General features: G+C 36.3%; 1 protein-coding gene across 1 annotated transcript in view; it reads right to left on the reverse strand.

The window, feature by feature from the left end:
• The window catches only part of SLC6A2 (solute carrier family 6 member 2), an 84,957-nt gene that overhangs the window by 21,365 nt on the left and 42,575 nt on the right, over nucleotides 1-21,017 (reverse strand). The window contains exons 5-7 of the mRNA XM_074195785.1: nucleotides 8,058-8,192; nucleotides 2,835-2,938; nucleotides 205-329 (exon numbers count right to left, since the gene is read on the reverse strand). Coding sequence (XP_074051886.1) covers nucleotides 205-329; nucleotides 2,835-2,938; nucleotides 8,058-8,192 — 364 coding nt within the window. The remainder of the gene's footprint in view (nucleotides 1-204; nucleotides 330-2,834; nucleotides 2,939-8,057; nucleotides 8,193-21,017) is intronic.

Raw genomic sequence — 21,017 nt, forward strand, 5'->3', positions numbered from 1 at the left:
AGCTCTCTAAGATTCTAAGTTATAGCAAGTTGTTAATTTTAAATCTGGAGGGAGTTTCCACACCAGAAATTCCCCATTAGAAAATAAATCACAAATACAGACTTCTTATTCCCTATACCCCCGTGCCCCCCAAAAAAATCTTATTAGGAATAGAACCACATTATAAAACTTTAGTTTAACAGATTTGAGGCTTAGTCTCCTTACCTTCTGTTGCCACATCTTCAATCTTGACCTTGTGTTCATGAGCCATGTAGCCCAATATGGAGAAGATGGCAAACCCAGAGATAAAACTTGTGACACAGTTGATAGTGCTAGTTAGCAGAGCATCTCTGGGGTAAAAGAAGAAGACTGTAAAAGCTTGCAAATAATGGAAGAAAGGACATCAGTCCTTAACTGAATTCTAACTCTTGCAATTCTCCTAGTATTGCCTACCCTTGACATTTTTGGTGAACTCAAGAAGTTTGTTAATCACCACAAAATCAAACTAATATCATCAACAGATCAGAAAATCTCCCACCTCTAGAGCTGCCTGCCCAACACACGAAATATATTTCTTTACCTGTCCTCATTTCAAAGAGATATTCCTAACCTAAGTGTCTGAACTAGAAATATATAAGAAGGACCAAAAAAATCTAGGACCTTGCCTTGCTCTGGGGGTCATTCATTTTAAATGTCGATCCCTTTTATTCTTTCATATGTATGGCCTGAATTCTGAACACCTTTAATAAGTACATCCTACAAATGCATCCTACTTCCTCCAAGATCCAATTCAAGTGCAACATCCTTCAAGAAGACTTCCTTGGGCTGATTACTGACTCCAGAATCACAGAAGTAATTGGACTTGTAGGGCCATCTTGATCATTTCATATCTGAGAATTCCCTCTGCAACATATCTATGAGCCTTCACTTGAAGATCTTCATTATTTTCTAAGACATTTCATTTCATTCATGATAACTCTAAATGTTACAAAATTTGTTCTTACCTAAAACCTAAATTAGCCTCCTTGCAGCTTCTACCAATTGCCTCTAGTCATTTCTTTTGGAGCCAAGGAAAAGAGAACAAAGATTTCACTCTTCAACATGATCGGTCTTCAGATAACTTAAAGCTGTTATCTTGTTCCCAACTAAGACTTTTCTAGCTAAAAATCCTTGATTCCTTCACAAGTGATCTTTGAGTGGCATTGAATCCAGTCTTTCACCTTGCTGGTTTCTCTCCTACCTTCTTGCACTTATCTAAACTAAACTAAACATTGTGCTCCTAATGCCTCTCTTAGGGCAGTGTCTCCTCATACCATGTGCTTTTGAGGTTTCTTGTAAGTTTTGACATATATTGAATTCACTCATCATTGAAAAGTTTAGACTTTTTTACATGATTGTCATGCCTCCCCCATTCTGTACTTGCAAAATAGACTTTTTGGAACCAGGGAGAGAACTTTACATTTGTCCCTGTTAAATCTCATCTTAAGAGTCAGTAAGATATGAGAGCTAATTAAACATGAAGTCCCAAATCTCTGGGTTCAAGTTCTGCCTCTGACACATACTAGTAATACGAGTGGCAAATAACATGTTGGGAAGGTATCCAACTATTTTAGTAAAGGTAGTTTCTTACTCTGAATTTCTTACCTTGAAGAAATCACAGGTTCAGCCTTCAAAATGAATTGTTTGTCAAAATTATTTTTTTCTGTCCATTTTTTTTTCCTCATGTTTTGGGCCTTGGTTTGGAAATATCATATCGCACTTAGATACATTTGTCACAACTTCCTACCTCACTCCCCATCATATCGGAAAACTTTTCCTTTCTTTTACTCACTGCAGCACTCCCCCTTTCTACCACCACACATACTCATTTATATCAAGTGATTTCAACTTCTACATCACTGAGAAGACAGAGGACATCTAATATGAATTCCTTCCCCTTTCATTCTTCAAAACTTCTCAGCTTCATTACCCAATTTTGGGGGGTCAGGAAAAAAAAGATGCAATTCTCATAAAAACAAATTCTTCCCCTGTGCCCCTGAGCCCATTGCCTTCAACATCTTCTAAGATCTTGCTCCTTTAGTCACCCCTTCTCTCCCTCATCATAAGCAACTCCTTCATCTGTTTATAGATAATTAGGTTCTCCTCGGACAAAACAAAAAACAAACAAAAATCCCTCTAACTTAGATTCTGTTGTCAATACTCTCTATCTTTCCCCCACCAGTCCTTCACTTTCAGGTTTCTAGGAGGAAAAAGTTTCCACTGCTTCTTCAGCTCCTTGCAACCTGGTCTTCTACTGAAAACTACTCCATACCTCAAGTCTATCAGTCTTTTGGAATCAAGCATTTGACTCCAAATCTACTGTCCTTTTGCTGTCTTCATCTTTCTTGCCCTCCCCACAACTTTTAAACACTCTTAACCAGTTTCAAAAGTCAGATTCATCTCAGGATGAGATTTAAACTTAGAGTCAGAATAGACCTGCTTTCAAGTCCAAGTTATGACCCTTACTAGCTATGTGACTGTGGGCAAAGAATTTTACTACTGAGTCTCAGTTTCCACATCTGTAAAATGGTGGTAACACTTTAGTACCTAGCTTATATTTAATAATTGTTCACTGTTATTCATAGTCTGGATCTCTCTTTTCTGGCATTTGCCTGATGATCTCTATTCTACCTCCACTCATGTGATAAAAAGGGGTTGCTAGGAAGTTGAAATCCTTGAATATTCCTTTCCTTTTACCTTTCCACTTTGTGTCTATTCTGGGAAGATTCTAAATTAAGTATGAATTAATTTGAGGAATATCACCCATAAACTAAAAAGAGAAAAGAAAATTCACCAATCACAAAATAGTTTCTCACCTGTAACAGTTGTTGTCAAACTTGTTGTAACTGGCAAATGCAATTAAAACACCAAATCCAGCTCCTAATGAGTAAAATATTTGAGTGGCTGCATCAATCCACACCTGCATAAGCAAAACAAGGATATTATTAAATCTGTCTTCTGAATACTGGCCAAGATGGCAAAGAGAAGACAGGCACTGTGTTAAGTCCTCCTTGTGTCCCCTCAAAAATAACATGAAAGAAATCTCCTAACAGAAACTGGATCAACAAAACCCAGAAAAAGAAGCTAGGAGATGAACACCTAAGAACAAGGTCTGTCTCAGGGGAACATGGATGAACCAGGAAAGGAGACCAGAGGGTCAGTGCAGGGACAGCAATGGTGGGGGGAGGGGGCAGGTAGAAACCAAAGGACCTTCATTAGGCCATAAAGACTTTGGTGAGAGGCATTAGCCTCAGAGATTTTGGTGAGAGGCAGATTAAAAACCAATTTTAGCCATGGAGTCTTTGGCCAGGGGAAAGGGAGGTTTGCACACCTGGAAATCTTTCAGTTTAGTGCAGGACCTGAGCTCCATACTGTTTAGAGCATTCTTTCAGGAACAAAAGGTAGCCGCCCCTCCCCCATTCCCCCAGGCATAGGTGTGGACTAAGTAGCACTCTCAGCTGAAAGGGAGATTAGCTTCCAGCCCATTGTTCAGGGTCAACTCAGACCCTGCTGCCCCTCCTCCCTCCCTCCTTAGTCCCTCTAGGATTGGGAGAGGGCTTCAATCACTCCAGAGATAAAAACCAGCACTCCCTATTGACCAGCTCTTGGAATTACTAAACCGAGTGAACAAAGCCTCTTAGGATCTTCAAAAGCAAACCTCTGAGACTCAGCCCCAACTCAAGATCTTAGAAAAATAAAGAAAAACCAGGGAAAAGGGGGACCCCATGGCAAAATATTTAGAATGATCAGATTCTAACCCAGAGAGATCTAGCACTTCTGAGGAGAATATGAATTGGTCTCCAGCCCAGACAGACTTTCTTGAAGAAATCAGGAAGGAGTTTAAAAATCAATTGGAAAAGTTGGGAAAAGAAACTCAAGAGAAAATTAATAATTTGCAAGAGAAAATTAGCATCTTACAACAAGAAAACAAAACATTGGAAAATAAAATTGGACAAATAAAAAATGAGAATAATTCTATCAAATCCTCAATTGGGCAAATGCAAAAAGAAAGTAATTTTCTCAAAACTACACTTGGGTAAATGGAAAATGCCTTCAAAAATAGAATTGACCAATTTGGAAAGGAGTTGCAAAAGATAAATGAAGAAAATTCTTCTCTAAAAAAAATGGTATCTGTGGAAACTGGTGACATCATGAGACAACAAGATTCTGTTAAATAAAACCAAAAGATAGAAAAAAATAGAAGAAAATATAAAAAACCTCATCAGCAAAACCACTGACCTCTAGAAAAGATCAAGGAAAGATCATCTAAAAATTATTGGTCTTCCTGAAAACATTGAAGAGAAAAAAAGCCTGGACTTAATATCACAGGATTTAGTGATGGAAAACTGCCCTGATATCATGGAAGCAGAGGGCAAAATAGTTGTTGAAAAAATACATCAGCCCCCTCTGGAAAGAGATCCTAAAATGAAAACACCAAGAAATATTGTGGCCAAATTCCAGAGCTATCAGATAAAAGAGAAAATGCTGCAAGCAGCCAGAAAGAAACAATTTAAATACCAAGGAGCCATAATAGAGATTATGTAGGACCTGGCTGCATCAGCATTAAGGGTTTGGAGTGCCTGGAATGAGATATTCCAAACAGCAAGAGAGCTTGGAATGCAGCCAAGAATCCACTATCCCACAAAGCTGAACTTTCTCTTCCAGGGGGAAAGATGGACATTTAATGAACTGCAGGACTTCCAACATTTCCTGATGAAAGGTCCAGAGCAGGAAGTTCAAGAAACACATGAAAAGGTTAAAAAAAGGGGAGGGGTAAAGAAAAAAATACTGTTATCCAATAAGATAAAACTGGCTATATCCCCACTTGGGAGAAGCATTCTCATAACTCTTGAGAATTGTAACTCTATTACAGAGAATATGTTTATCCAGAAGTGATGGACACTCATGAATTTTCTGTGCCTCAGACAGAATGATTTAAAAATAAAACCTCTTTACAAAGGGGGACATTAAGGAGATGGGAAGATGGAGGAGAATGAATGGGGTAAATCTCGATACATTAAAAGGTACAAACGATCAGTTGCAATAGAGGGTAAGAAAGGAGGAGGTTAGAACCACCTGAATCTTCTTATCAGATTTGGCTTAAAGTTAACTTACACAAACTCAGTTAAATTAAGAAACTTATCTTACTTTTCAAGTATTAAAAGTGGAAAAGGGGAGGGGGGATGGGAAGGGGGAGAAAAAGGGGAACTTACATAAGGAAGGAAAGCAGTAAAGAGAAAAGGGAAAAGGGGAAAGAAAGGGGAGGTGGGTTGATATAGGAGGGCAAACACACTGAAGGTGGTGATATTCAGAAACAAAATACTGGGGAATATGGATAAAGGGAAGAAAGGAAAAATACAAACAGAAGGAAGGTAGCATGGAGGGCAATAAAGAGTTAGTAATTATAACTTTGAATGTGAATGGGATGAACTTTCCCTTAAAACTAAAGTGAATAGCAAAGTGGATTAAAAACCAGAATCCTACAATATGCTGCTTACAAGAAACTCATTTGAAACAGAGAGAGATACATACAGAGTAAAAGTAAAAGGATGGAGCAAAACATATTTTCCTTCAGCTGAAGTGAAAATCATTATCTTATTATGTAATTTTGCAATCTCTTATACTTTATTTTTCTTCCTTAAGGATATGATTTCTCTTTCATCACATTCAACTTAGATCAATGTATAAAATGGAAACAATATAAAGACTAACAGACTGCCTTCTGTGGGTTGGGGGGGAGGGAAGCAAGTTTGGGGGGAAATTGTAAAACTCAAAATAAATAAAATCTTTAAAATTAAAAAAAATAAATAAATCTTTCTCTTCCTTGCCCATGTAGGAAGTCCACTTAATTGATATAAAAGGGAAAAGAAACAGTAATTACATTCCTATCATTTCAGGAAGATGTAAGCAGCTCTTGCAGTAGTACCATGATTCTCTGTCTTTCAACAAAATTAACCTCTTTTTTTTCTCCCCCCCCCACTTTTTTGATGACTGGCAGTCCTTAATAAACAGTTCCCTCAATATATGGGTGTCCCTTCTCTCTCCAACACAGAGGTATATGCTAGAAGTATATGCCAAAAAATGAGAGAGAGAGAGAGAGAGAGAGAGAGAGAGAGAGAGAGAGAGAGAGAAGTGTATTGACAAGGTGGAAAGAGTAGTTTGGTTTTGGAGTTGAAAGACTTGGTTTTGCAAGCAATAATGGTGTAATTAGGGGCAAGTCATTTCCCCACTTGGAGCCTTAGTTTCCTCATTTGAAAAAAATGGAATAATTATAGTTGTACTAACTCACAATTAGGAAGGTGCTTTGTAAACATTACAAGACTAGAGAAATGCATAGTGGTGTATTATCATGGGGTACATCCAGGAGTTGACTTCATTGCTGGGTACTAACTTGATCAGTTTGCACAAAAACCTGTATTTCAAGTCCAGTTCTTATCTCTGTCATGAATTCACTTTAAAATTTTGAATAAGTCATTTCAGTTCTTACTCTCTCAGCTCCCTAGATTCAAGACAGGAACAATGATCTCTGTATTATCTATTTTTAATTCCTCTTATTAGGAGCAAAAGAAGATTACAGCTCTAGAGATAAGATTGACTTCAGAGTGCTTCTGATCTTTTTTCAGATGAAGAAGTTGAATCCAAGGGATATTAAGTGATTTGGACAAGTGATTTGTCCAAAGTCACACAACTATCAGAGACAAGATTTGAACAAGTCAGAATACTCAGGTATTAATATTTTTCTACTGTCCTAAAATAACAATATGAATGAAAATATTCTGGAAGAATACATACTCTAGAAATTGTGCATAAAGAGACCTCTACCATAAGTCATAAACAGTAGCCAAAATCCTATAGAAAGGTTTAGAGACTTGCCTAAGGTATCATAGCTAGAAAGAATCAGAGGTAGGTTTAAACTCAACTCTTCCAACTACAGAATTGATATTTTTTTCCTAGGATACTATAATACCAATATGTGTAAAAGTACTCTGAAAAATATACAACTTTATAGAAATGGTGTACATAGCTAATTCTTTCTTAAGTTCAAGGTAGTGGTTAGGTCATAAAGAAGAAAAATGACTTGCCTAAGGTCACCCATCCTTTAAGTCTCAGAGGTGGGATTTGAACCAGCTCTTCCTCTCCCCTAATATTGAATTACATTATGTAACATTGCCTCTATACTAAAAAACATAATGAGCTATTATCAAGGTATAAGCTGAAGGAGAAAAATGCTGCTATGATGGATGAGAATGCTAAAAAAAAAGAGAAATCTTTGGAATTGTCTCAATACTAGTTCTTCACTTTGTTTTCTCTAGAAATCCCCGAATTGTTTCAGATAAATGGGAATCTGTCCTATTCTCTGCTACTCTATGGAGAGAGATTATGAGTCCCACTCCTGTTGTCTTTCTCTGAACCTGAGATGGGAGAAAGCAAAAAAGAATGCAATCCAAAATTAACTTGATTGTCTTAGGCCTTCCCCATGTGGACCATTGTCATACCCTTTCACAGGCAGAATGAGGACCACAAGGAGAGAGAGGATAATAGCTTGAGTTAGGCATGCAGACTGTAAAGAAATTAGGACCGAGAAACCAAGGAATGAAGGAGCATGGCACTTAGGGAAGGAGGTAAGGACCAAAGCATATATGATAAGCATATGGGACTAGGAGAAGGAGAAGGAGATGGGCACATGGGACATTAGATAGGGTAGGGGTAAGTACATGATTACTGCCCTTATATGAGTAAAAAGAATAAGGTCTATGGATTTTTTTCTTCTTTACATCATTATCAAATTTAGATAGATGAGAACATTTACCTTAGTTATCTAATTTTGCAGATGAGGAAACAAAGTTGAACAGAGGTGATGTAATTTAGCCAAGGTGATCTTGGTAATTAAGTAACATAGTCAGGATTCAAAGCTAGATATTTCAACTCAAAATCATAATTCTTTTCACAACACTGCAGCACACTTAGATTAGAAAAATCCATAGTCTAATTCCATACTTGAAAACAAACTGGTTCAACAAGGAAAGACAGATACTGACCGTGGCCTCCTTAAGTCTTCGAAAATCAATATGCAGGTAAGCAGTAATTCCATTGTAAGCTCCTGGCAGAGTGATTCCATGAATAAGCAACACAAAGAGTACAAAATAGGGCAAAGTGGCTGTGATCCAAACAACCTAGTAGGGAAAACAAGGGAGAACAATATTAAAGGACCCTTTATCAGAATGAGTTGGAACCTCTCACTCTCCTGAATTAATAGGTCATCCTTATATCTTGAATTCCACACCTCATTATTTAATTGTTTTTCCATTCATCTAGTACCTTGGGGAGTATATTGTAGAGAGGAGAAAGAACTTTCATTACATTTAAATGAAATATTTACTGTGTAGGTCTCCATGACTTTTGAATTTTTGGAGATGGAGATAATTTTGAGCTATGAGTGTACCAAAGGTGATGGAAATTAGAAGATGAGTGTAAGCCACAGTAGATCACCAAAAATGAAATACACCAAAATTGATTAAATAGATATCATCAAGAGGATGCAGGTACACAAAAGCAGATGGATCAATCATATAGAGAAAATAAGAGAGGCAAAAATATGCGTTGTCCCCAGGAACCTCTATCTCATCTGATAGCCCATTTAGTACCAGAAAACTTCAACAATTTAATAGATTTTGTCCTTTGGTCTTCTGTATATACTGCAAAGACCAGGGTGCCTGAAAACTCAAGAATTGTGTTAGTGTCCATGAGTATCCCTGATGTTTAGTACAGTACCAGGTATAAAATAGGTGTTTAAAAGATGATAGTTGACTGACTATTAAAAACCTAAAATAATGTCTCTTCTATGGAAGAATTCTTTTTATAAGATTTATGGAAAATCATGGACAAGAATCGCACAAAAATAAGAAAGTGTGTGTGTGAAAGGAGTTCAAAGCTTTATTAAAGCACAAAAGTATTTAGTGAGTGGCATAACAACATAAAATCTTGTTATTTGTCCAAATGAAATAGTTACAATTTGACCTTAGCCTTGTTTCCTGGCATAACAAGGAGATTTTATAATATAAATTAATAGCCTTATTATTTTGAATTTGACATAGCACTTTTTTCATGTCAATACATCTGTGCATATGTTGTTATAATTTCTATCTGTATTTGTACTTTACTTCTCCTTTGACTTTAAGCTAATATTTTGTAGTTTCCTGGGCCTAATGTTCTATACACAAGATTTGATATATATCTGTTGAGTCAAGTCCTCTGACTCTGAAACAGTTCAGGACTTTGTTTGATAAAAATGGGAATGGACAATGCTGGAATGGACACAGAAAGACAGGTACATTGATTTAGTGTTGGTAGAGCTGTGGTCCACCCATTCTGGAAAGGAATTTGGAATTATGCCAAGAAAGTAATCCCAAAATATCCATACCTTTATTCCAGATATTCTACTGCAAGATATAAATCCCACAAAGAAATTAAAATCAGGAAAATATCTATATATGAAAATTTGTAGAATCAGTTTCTATAAGATCAAAGGAAATTGAAAACAAAGGAGATCCCCATTTATTGGGGAATGGCTAATATATTATGTACCAGAATAAAATGGAATGTTACTATATTAAAAGAAATAAACACAAGGAAACTTTAGAAGACATGTAAACTTGTTCAAAGTGACATAAGCAAAATGAAGAAAATTAAATACAGGACTACCACAATGTAAATGGAAAGACAAAAACCAAAAATAAATCTATGCATCTACCTAATTATATGTATCTATATAAATCTAGTAAACAAGCTTGGTCTCAATGAAGGAAAAAATATACTTTCTTCTATGCTTGACAAAAATGGAAGCTGATATACATTTGAAGGCAATGTAAAAACTTTAAGCATTGATGCAAATTTATTTTAAATAGATATTTGTTGAATAAATAAATATGAATTACTGAGATGGCAATAAAGAGCAACATGAGTTGATCATGCCACATTCTCAGATAATCAAATCCAAATCCCTAAATCCCTGCCAGGAAACAGGCATGGGGAGACTTGCCTATGTAGAGTTTGGGCCAAGGAACATGATCCAAGGTCTCAGCTCACAAAAGGAAGTGGGAGGAAAAGAACCATGAAAATTCTGCTCCTTTCCCTGAAAAAGTGTCATTTTTTTCCACACATATAAATGTATATGCCCACGTTAAAAAAGTAATCATTTAATGAGGTGCAGCTCAGAATTAAAATAAATAAAAATAAAATTTTCTTTGAAGATCTCCATGGTTGCACGAGACTTGGTTTAGTTGTCTATGATCTTGTGATGATGTGTTAATTCCTTGCCACAGATTGTATCAGCTCATTGTCAAGCTGCTTATGTGCATGTGTTCCCTGTTCACACTTTCTATAAATAAAAAGCTCAGAGCTTTCATATCTATACCTGTGCCTGCCAATGCTTCATTCATATGACCAAGGCATAGCAGAGGAATGAACCCTAGAACTAGGAGTTATGGGAGCTGGAATAAACCAGAAGCTCTTCAAATTTAGTCTAGTGAAAGTTAGCCTTAAGTATCCATCTAGTCCATTGATATTTAAGGAAACAAAAAGGAACATGAGTCAGAAGGGTATTGAGAAGGAGGTATGGGCTGGGATCATATATTTAGAGCTCTAAAGGGATCTTAGAAGTCATTTAGTTCAATCCTTCAAAAAAATTATATAGATTAGGAACCTGAGAACCAAAGAAAGTAGGTGACTTTCCGCAGTGTTTCATAGGTAGCAGGGAGCAGAAACAAGGTTCAAAACTGAGCCCTCTAATTGAAGTGTGGTGAAATGGAAAGAACTCTGAACCTGTAGTCATGGGACTTGAGTTCAAATATCAAGTCTGCCCTAATTAACTGGGAGACTTTGGGCAAGTTATATAAACTTTTTTTCATCTTCAGTTTCCTTATCTGAAAAATTATTGAGTTGAACTTCACAGTTCGAGGTTTCTTTAAGATTTACAGTTTGCAAACCTAAAATCCTTTTCCCTTTAATTACCCCTTCTAGCCTTCAGAAATAATGAAGTTTCTACATTCCATAAATCTTAAAATAAAATTAATTCAAACCCCACACATTTATAATTTATAGTCATTTGACTTGGACTGTTTTGAAGTCTTAGTAGGGGATAAAAGGGATGGAGTGTTCATTTCAATAAGAACAGAAGATTTTAACAAATTATTATCTCCAAATTAATGTTACTAAATACAAGTCTAATCTTTTCAATTCAATTGAGGTGGCTAAGTGACATAATATATAGAGTGATCTTCAAATTAGGGAAGATCTGACTGAATCCTATCTCAAAAACTTTTTGGTTATGTTAACTGGGGCCAGTCTATCAACTTTTCTTGACCTCTCTTTCCTCCTCTGTAAAATAAAAAAATAATAGCACCTACTAAGACTATTGTGAGGACCAAGTGAAATAACACTTATAAAGCACTTTGCAAACCTTAAAACACTACATATATATAAATGTTAGTCTTCTAGAATGTGCCTTTGATAATACTAGAAATTAGATGAAGGAATTTATTTTAGACATTAACTGGAGTTACTCTTTGTATCTAAAGTGACAAAACTTTATTTTTAAAGGTTTTATTATTCAAACTTTCCATAATTATTCATATAAAAGTTCCTATTTTCCAGGAACTCTTCTAGGTTCTGGAGAAACAAAAATTGAGAAAGTCTTTGGCTAAAGGGAGTTTACATTCCCTTGAAGTTGTATCACAGTGGGATACAATTTATTCACAATAAAGACAAGATAGAAATAGAATCAATATAAAATGATGTTGTTGTTTGTCCTTCATTCTTGAAGAAGGCAAATAACATCATAGGATGATAGCTTGACTTGTGAATGAATTGGATTTAATTGAGGCAAAGATGAGCTTTATTTTCTCCTCCAGAGTCGTCAAAGTCCAGTGGCAAAGTAGAAGTCAAGACAACTGGTGATGGCTTCAGATGTAGTAGGGGTGAGCTAGCACAAGTGCTAAGTAGCTAGTGCTGCTGGCACAAGAATAGCTACTTGAATTTGTGTGTAATGGCATCTGAGAGTTGGGGAGTACTCTTATTAGGGACCCTCTTTTGAGAACTGAAGCCAACTTAAAGGGAGACTTATGTAAATACTTCCTTGGAATTTTCTTGGTGATGGGCATAATTGTTAGTAGAGTACCATTGATTACATAAGGAAATTTAGCTAAGACACCATTTTCCTAAAAATCTTTTTCCAATTTTTATTTGGAGGAAAAAAAGAGTATTTAGTTTCCTGGGTGGAGCCAAGATGGCTTCATGAAGTTAGCATGCAATCAGAGCTTTTCTGTACACAATGTTAAATGAAGCCTATACACAGACATTAAAACTATAGATTCCACCAAAAAAATAAAAGATCAAAATAAGTTTCCTACTGTAGATAAAGTGGAGGATCTTCACTGAGGGTCTATCTCTTCAGAGTGGGGGGTGGGAGGGGAGGAGGGAAAGGGAAGTAAAGCCCAACTAGGTAGGAGAATGGGAAAGTCAATGAGAGGATTTTAGCCACAGTGCAGTCTAGGTCCTATCAATTAGAAAACAGCACAGGTCCCAGTAGTTAGATTGCAAACCAGCAGGGAGGGTAACACCCCCAAACACTGGGACTATTGGAGGAAAAAGGACTGGGTTGGGAACACACTACTACAGAGGCAGAGCCTAGAAATAAAGGAAGAAACAAACCTCTGCATAGGCAACACTTGGGCTGCATAGGCAATATCTGGGTCAGTGATAAATCAGTGATCAAACTCATGTCCCAGCGCAAAGAGCTTGGGTTTATACTCCCTATACCCCAGGAGAAGAGCTCAAACAATCAAAATGAACAAAAAATCTAAAAGACTGCTAAACCCAGAAAACAAATATGCAAATAGAGATGATAAAAATTCCACTGTAGAAGAAGAAAGTGGTCACAAATTACTTACAAGGGAAGTCTCAAAAGAGTCTATGAATTGGACTCTAATCCAAATCCTCATAGAACTTATAAAGAATTTAAAAACTGAAGAAAAGAGGAAGGAGAAAAATGGAAAAAAGGAATGAGAACAATGCAGGAAAGATATTAAAAATGAAAGATATCAGCTCCTTTAAAAGTAAAAATAACCAGCTTGAAAAAGAATGTAACTCTTCAAAAAATACAATCAAACAATTGGAAAAGGAATACAACTCATCTAAAACTCAAATCAACCAACTGAGAAGGGAATAAAACTCACCAAAAAGTAAAATTAGCCAGGTGGAAAAGGAAACACAAAAGTTAATTGAAGAAAATAGAAACCTAAAAATTAGAATTGGACAAATAGAATCCAGTGAATCTGTAAGATACCAAAGATACCAAAGATATTAAACAAAGTTAAAAAGGTTGAAAAAAAATGAAGAAAACTTAAAGTACCTCTTAGGAAAAATGAATGACCTGGAAAATAGATCTAGAAGAGATAATTTATGAATTATTGGCCTACCATAAGGTCTAGATAAAAAAAAAGGAGCCTGGAAAATATCTTTTAAGAACTTATCGGGACTTCCAGCCAAGATGGCGGAGAGAAGACAGGCACAGTTCTAAAGTCTCCTGATCTCCTCCACAGCTATCACATGAAACAAACCTCTTAAAAGAAACCCGACCCACAAAACCCAGAAATAAAGGCCAGGAGAAAGAACATCTACCTCAGGATTTGTCTCCAGCAGAAGCTTTGGCCAAATTAGGGCGGGTGAGTCTGGGCTCATGGGGAGGATCAGCCCCAGATCAACCAGATTAACAGCTCAATTGGAGCTGGGAGTCTGAGGTCCTGAGAACTGGACCTGCTGGATCAGCAGTGGGGCTGGACGACAGGGGCTTGGGTGGTGGGGATGGGGCTGGGGGGAGAGTTCTGGTGCAGGAGAGCTGTGGATACCATCCCTGGGCTCCTCTGGTCTGAGGAACTCTGAGTCCATGCCTCCATTGCTGCTGAGGCTTCTTCCCAATCAAACAAATGCAAACTACTTCTGCCTCAGGCCCAGGTGTGTGAGCAGAAGAACCAGCCCAGCTGAGGAATGACCTTAGGCCAGGGTAAAGCCCACCATTGATTGAAGGCAAAAGAATTCAGTAGCTCCAACCCCTCCCTTCAAGAAAAGGGAGAAGGCCTCAACCAAGGTCACAGACACTCCAGAGAAAGCAACCAACACCTCCTATTGGCCAGCCAGAGAAACTGCACTCAGTGAGTAAAGCATTTAGTGATCCCAAGCCCCAGTGAACCAGCCCCCAACAACTCAAGGTCTTAACAAAATGAAGAATGGTCAGCGGAAAGGTGGATCCACAGAAAAATTCCTGGAAGGGAAAGACCCTAACTCAGAGAGATCTGGAACCTCTGAGGAGAATACAATCTGGATTCCAGCACAGAAAGACTTCCTTGAAGAAATAAGGAAGGAGCTTAAAAATTTGGGAGAGACAATTAATACCTTGCAACAAGAAAACAAAAGCTTAGAAAGTAAAATTGGACAAATACAAAAGGAGAATAAATCTCTCAGATCATCAATTGGACCAATATAAAATGAGAATAATTCTCTCAGGTCCTCAAATGAGCAAATGCAAAAACAAATTAATTCTCTCAAAACCTCAATTGGTCAAATGGAAAGCTCTTTCAAAAGTAGAATTGACCAATTGGAAAAGGAGTTGCAAAAGGTTAATGAAGAAAACTCCTCCCCCAAAAAACGAATGGAGTCTACAGAAACTAATTACTCCATGAGGCAGCAATAGTCAGTTAAACAAAATCAAAAAATAGAAAAAATAGAAGCAAATGTAAAATACCTCATCAACAAAACCACTGACCTCAAGAATAGATGGAGGAGGGGCAACCTGAAAATTATAGGACTTCCTGAAAACACCAAAGAGAAAAAAAGCCTGGACTTAATATTACAGGATCTAGTGATGGAAAACTGCCCTGATATCATGGAACCGGAGGGCAAAGTAGTTATTGAAAAAGTACATCGATCCCCACCATAAAAAGATCCTAAAATTAAAACACAAAGGAATGTTGTGGCCAAACTCCAGAACTATCAGATAAAAGAGAAAATCCTGCAAGCAGCCAGAAAGAAACAATTTTCATATCAAGGAGCCACAGTAAGGATCATGCAGGACCTGGCTGCATCAACATTAAGGGATTGAAGGGCCTGGAATGAGATATTTCAAAGAGCAAGGGAGCTTGGAATGCAGCCAAGAATCTACTTTCCTGCAAAGCTGAGCCTTCTCTTCCAGGGAAAAAGATGGACATTTAACGAAATGGAAGAATTCCAAAAATTTCTGATGAAAAGACCAGAGCTAAACAGAAAATTTGGACATCAAGCAGGAGGTTCAAGAGACACATGAAAAGGTAAAAAGGGGGGGGCAGTAAAAGGAAAAAAAATGCAATCCAGTAAATTGAAACTGGCTATATCCCAGCATGGGGGGGAAAATAATTTTCATAAATCTTGAGAATTGTAACTCTAACAGAGAGAATACACCTAGCCAGAAATTATGGACATTCATGATTTATCCATGAGACTGCTATCTAATGGGATGTAACTGGCTTTAACCCCACCTGGGAGAAAGACTCTAATAACTCTCAGGAATTTTGACATGATTCGATAGAATATACTGAACTAGAATGGACAGACCCTAAGAATTTTCTATGACTTAGATAGAATGATCTAAAAAAACACTACCTCCTTAAAAACGGGGGAAAGGAAAGAGACTGGAGGAGTGAGGGAATTGAATGGGGTAAATCTCATTACACTAAGAGGTACAAAAAACCTATGGTAATAGAGGGGAAGAAGGGAGCAGAGGAGAAACATCTGAATCCTCTTCTCATCAGACTTGGCTTAAAATCAACCTACACATACTCAGTTAACTTATAAAACATCTAACCTTTCAAGTATTAAAAGGAGAAAAGGGGAGGGGGGACAGAGAAAGGGAAGGAGAGTGGGGGGGAAAGGCAAAATAACAAAAGGAAGGGAAGGGAAAAGGGAAAGGGGAAAGAAAGGGAAGGGTGTGATATAGGAAGGCAAACACACTGAAGGGGGTGGTATTCAGAAACAAAATAATGGGGAATATGGATAAGGGAGGGAAAGAGGGAAAAATACAAACAGAGGGAAGATAGCATGGAGAGCAATAAAGAATTAGTAATCATAACCTTGAATGTGAATGGGATGAACTCTCCCTTAAAACTAAAGCAAATAGCAAAGTGGATTAAAAAAACAGAATCCTACAATATGCTGCTTACAAGAAACTCATTTGAAGCAGAGAGATACATATAGAGTAAAGGTAAAAGGTTGGAGCAAAATATATTTTGCTTCAGCTGAAGTAAAAAAAGCAGGGGTAGCAATCCTTATTTCAGACAAAGCAGCAGCAAAAATAGATAGCGTTTGAAGAGATAGTGAAGGAAACTTTATCCTCCTAAAAGGTACCATAGATAATAAAGTCATTTCAATATTGAATAGATATGCACCCAGTGGGACAGCACCCAAATTTTTAGAGGAGAAGCTGAAAGAACTACAGGAAGATATAGATAGCCAAACTATACTATTGGGAGACCTCAACCTCCTGCTATCAGATCTAGATAAATTGAATCATAAAACAAACAAGAAAGAAGTTAAGGAGGTAAATAGATTGTTAGAAAAATCAGATATGGTAGATTTATGGAGGAAACTAAATGGGGATAGAAAGGAATATACCTTTTTCTATGCAGTACATGGAACTTATACAAAAATTAACCATGTACTAGGACATAAAAACCTAATGATAAACTGCAGAAAGGCAGAAATAGTGAATACATCTTTCTCAGATCACAATGCAATAAAAGTCATATGCAATACTGGGCCAAGGAGATATAGACCCAGAACAAATTAGAAACTGAATAACCTCATTTTAAAAAACGAATGGACCAAAAAACAAATTATAGAAAGAATTAACCATTTCATCTTAGATAATGCTAATAATGAAACAACATACCAAAACTTATGGGATTCATTCAAAGCAACTCTCAGGGGATATATTATAGCTCTAAATGCTTATATGAATAAATTGGAGAAAGAAGAAATCAATGAACTAAGCATGCAACTAAAAATTTAGAGATAGAACAAATCAAAAATCCCCAATTAAATACCAAATTAGACAGTCTAAAAATTAAGGGAGAAATTAATAAAATCGAAAGCAAAAAAATATTGAATTAATAAATAAAACCAAAAGTTGATATTATGAAAAAACCAATAAAATTGGTAAACCTCTGGTCAATTTGATTAAAAAACAAGAAAGAAGAAAACCAAATTGCTAGTATCATAGATGAAAAAGGTGAACTTACTAGCAATGAGAAGGAAATTAAAGTAATAATTCAAAATTATTTTGCCCAACTCTATGCCAATAAATTTGATAATCTAAGTGAAATGGATGAATATTTACAAAAATATAAGTTGCCCAGGTTAAATGAAGAAGAGATTAAATACCTAAACAACCCTATCTCAGAAAAAGAAATTCAACAAGCAATTATTGAACTCCCTAAAAAAAATCTTCAGGGCCTGATGGATTCACAAGTGAAATCAATAAAAAATTTAAGGAACAATTGGTTTCGATCTTATATAAACTCTTTGGAAAAATAGGGAAAGATGGAACTCTGCCTAACTCTTTCTTTGAAACCAATATGGTACTGTTACCTAAACCAGGAAGAGTTAAACAGAGAAAGAAAATTATAGACCTATCTCCCTGATGAATATATAGATGCAAAAATCCTAAATAAAATGTTAGCAAAATGATTACAAGTTATCACTAGGATAATACATTATGATCAAGTAGGATTTATTTCATGAATGCAGGGTTGGTCCAATATTAGGAAAACTGTTAGTATACTCAATTATATCAACAACAAATCTATCAGAAATCATATGATCATATCAATAGATCCTGAAAAAGCTTTTGACAAAATACAGCATCTATTGCTATTAAAAACACTAGACAGTGTAGGAATAAATGGACTGTTCCTTAAAATAATTAGCAGTATCTATCTGAAACCATCAACAAGCATTATATTCAGTGGGGAGAAGCTAGAGGCATTCCCAGTTAGATCAGGGGTGAACCAAGGGTACCCATTATCACCACTACTATTCACTATTGCATTAGAAATGTTAGCTTCAGCAATTAGAGAAGAAAAAGAAATTGAAGGAATTAGAATTGGGAAGGAAGAGACAAAACTCTCACTCTTTGCAGATGACATGATGGTCTACCTAGAGAATCCCAAGAAATCATACAAAAAACTCCTGGAAACAATTAGTAGTTTTAGCAAAGTTGCAGGTTATAAAATAAATCCTCATAAATCCTCAACTTTTCTGTATATGTCTAGCAAGAAACAGCAGGAAGAGCTAGAAAGAGAAATCCCATTCAAAGTAACCTCAGACAATATTAAATACCTGGGAGTCTATTTGCCAAGGCAGACTCAGAAAATTTTGAAAACAATTATAAAACACTTCTCACACAAATTAAATCAGATTTAAATAACTGGGCAAACATCAACTGCTCATGGATAGGTTGAGCTAATATAATGAAAATTACAATTCTACCAAAACTAAACTACTTTATTTAGTGCCCTACCAATCAAAATTGCAGAAAATTACTTTAATGAGTTAGAAAAAGTTGTAAGTAATTCATATGGAGAAATAAAAGTCAAGAATTTTCAGGGATTTAATGAAAAAAAGTGAAAAAGAAGGTAGCTTAGCCCTACCTGATCTACAATTATATTATAAAGTATCAGTCATCAAAACTGTTTGGTATTGGCTAAGAAATAGTGTGGTGGACCAGTGGAATAGACTAGGTGTAAAAGCAGGAGATGATTATAATAATCTGCTGTTTGATAAACCCAAAGAGTCCGGCCATTGGGATAAAAACTCCCTCTTCGATAAAAATTGCAGGGATAATTGGAAGTTAGTATGGAAGAAATTTAGATTAGACCAACACCTCACACCCTTTACCAAGATAAAATCCCAATGGTTACAGGACATAGACATAAAAAACAATACCATAAGCAAATTAGAAGATCAAGGAGTAGTCTACCTGTGAGATCTATGGAAAGGGGAGTAGTTTATGACTAAGGAAGAGTTGGAGAACATCACCAAAAACAAATTAGATGATTTTGATTACATTAAATTAAAAAGCTTTTGCACAGATAAAACCAATGTAACCAAGATCAAAAGAAATGTAGTAAATTGGGAAGCAATCTTTACTACTAATGATTCTAACAAAGGACTCATTTCTGAAATATACAGAGAACTGAGTCATATTTTTAAAACAAAAGCCATTCCCCTATTGACAAATGGCCACAGGATATGCAAAGGCAATTTACAGATGAGGAGATCAAAGCAATCCATAGCCATATGAAAAAAATGCTCTAAATCATTAATTATTAGAGAAATGCAAATTAAAGCTTCTCTGAGGTACCACCTCACACCTCTCAGATTGGAAGGGTTGTGGTAAATCTGGGACACTATTACACTGATGGTGGAGCTGTGAACTCATCCAACCTTTCTGTAGAGCTATTTGCAACTATGTCCAAAGGGCAACAAAAATGTGCATACCCTTTGACCCAGCAATACCACTACTGGGTCTATGCCCTGAAGATATGATGAAAAAGGTTAAAACATTACTTGTACAAAAATATTTATAGCAGTCCTGTTCGTGGTGGCAAAGAATTGGAAATCCAGTAAATGTCCTTCAATTGGGGAATGGCTTAGCAAACTGTGGTATATGTATGTCATGTAACACTATTGTTCATTAGAAACCAGGAGGGACAGGATTTCAGGGAAGCCTGGAGGGATTTGCATGAACTGATGCTGAGTGAGATGAGCAGAACCAGAAAAACAATGTACACCCTAACAGCAATGTGGGAGTGATGTTCAACCTTGAAGGACTCTCTCATTCCATCAGTGCAACAATCGGGAACAATTGTGGGCTGTCTGCAAAGGAGAGTGCCATCTGTATCCAGATAAGGAGTTGTGGTGTTTGAAGAAAGTGCAAGGACTATTCCCTTTAATTTAGGGAAAAAAAACAGATATCTTATTGTCTGATCTTGTTACCTCTTAGACTTCTCTTCTCTTCTTTAAGGATATGATTTCTCTCTCATCACACACAATTTGGATCAAGGTACAACATGGAAACAAAGTAAAGATTTACAGAGTGCTTTCCGTGGGGGGTGGGGGAAGGGAAGCAAGATTGGGGGGAAAATTGTAAAACTCAAATAATATCTTTAATAAAAATAAATTAAAAAGAAAGAAATTATCAGAAAAAAATGTCCAAATCTACTTGATCAAGAAGACTAAATAGCCATTGAAACAATACACAGAATTCCTCCAGAAAAGGATCTGAAGATAAAAACTCTAAGGACTATCAACCATATTCCAGAATTCTCAAATAATGTAGAAAGTACTGCAAGCTGCCAAAAAGAATTTAAATGCAAGGTAAAAACAATCCAAATTATATAAGACTTAACAATTTCATCCCTAAAGGATCAGAGAGCCTGGAATATGGTATTCTGGGAGTCAAAGGACCTTGGATTACAATCAAGAATTGATCACTCTGCAAAATTTTGTATATTCTGTTAGTGGGGAAAAAGATGAGTGTTCAATGAAATAGAACACTTCTAAAATTTCCTGATAAAAAGACCAAAATTGAAGAGAGAATTTGAGGTTCAAATATCAGATTTAAGAGATACATAAAAAGGCAAACAGAACTGGGAAAAAGAAAAAAAAATTAGTCAAAGACAGGACAATTATATTTATCTTAGGATAGCTGAAGAGTTGAATATACTTGAAGACATGGTACTTAGAGGATTTAAGGATGTGGTTGACTCTTGTCCAATAAAGAAGATCAAAATGACATCATTATGTTTGAGACAAATTGCAATGCATCAAGCTGTGGCTAATCATATCAATATGAGCTCAGAATGCTCCACCACAGTTTGTACACAAATAGTACATGTGAAAAGTTGGAACAT

Source organism: Macrotis lagotis, chromosome 1, assembly GCF_037893015.1.
Source record: "Macrotis lagotis isolate mMagLag1 chromosome 1, bilby.v1.9.chrom.fasta, whole genome shotgun sequence".
NCBI classification, from domain to species: domain Eukaryota; kingdom Metazoa; phylum Chordata; class Mammalia; order Peramelemorphia; family Peramelidae; genus Macrotis; species Macrotis lagotis.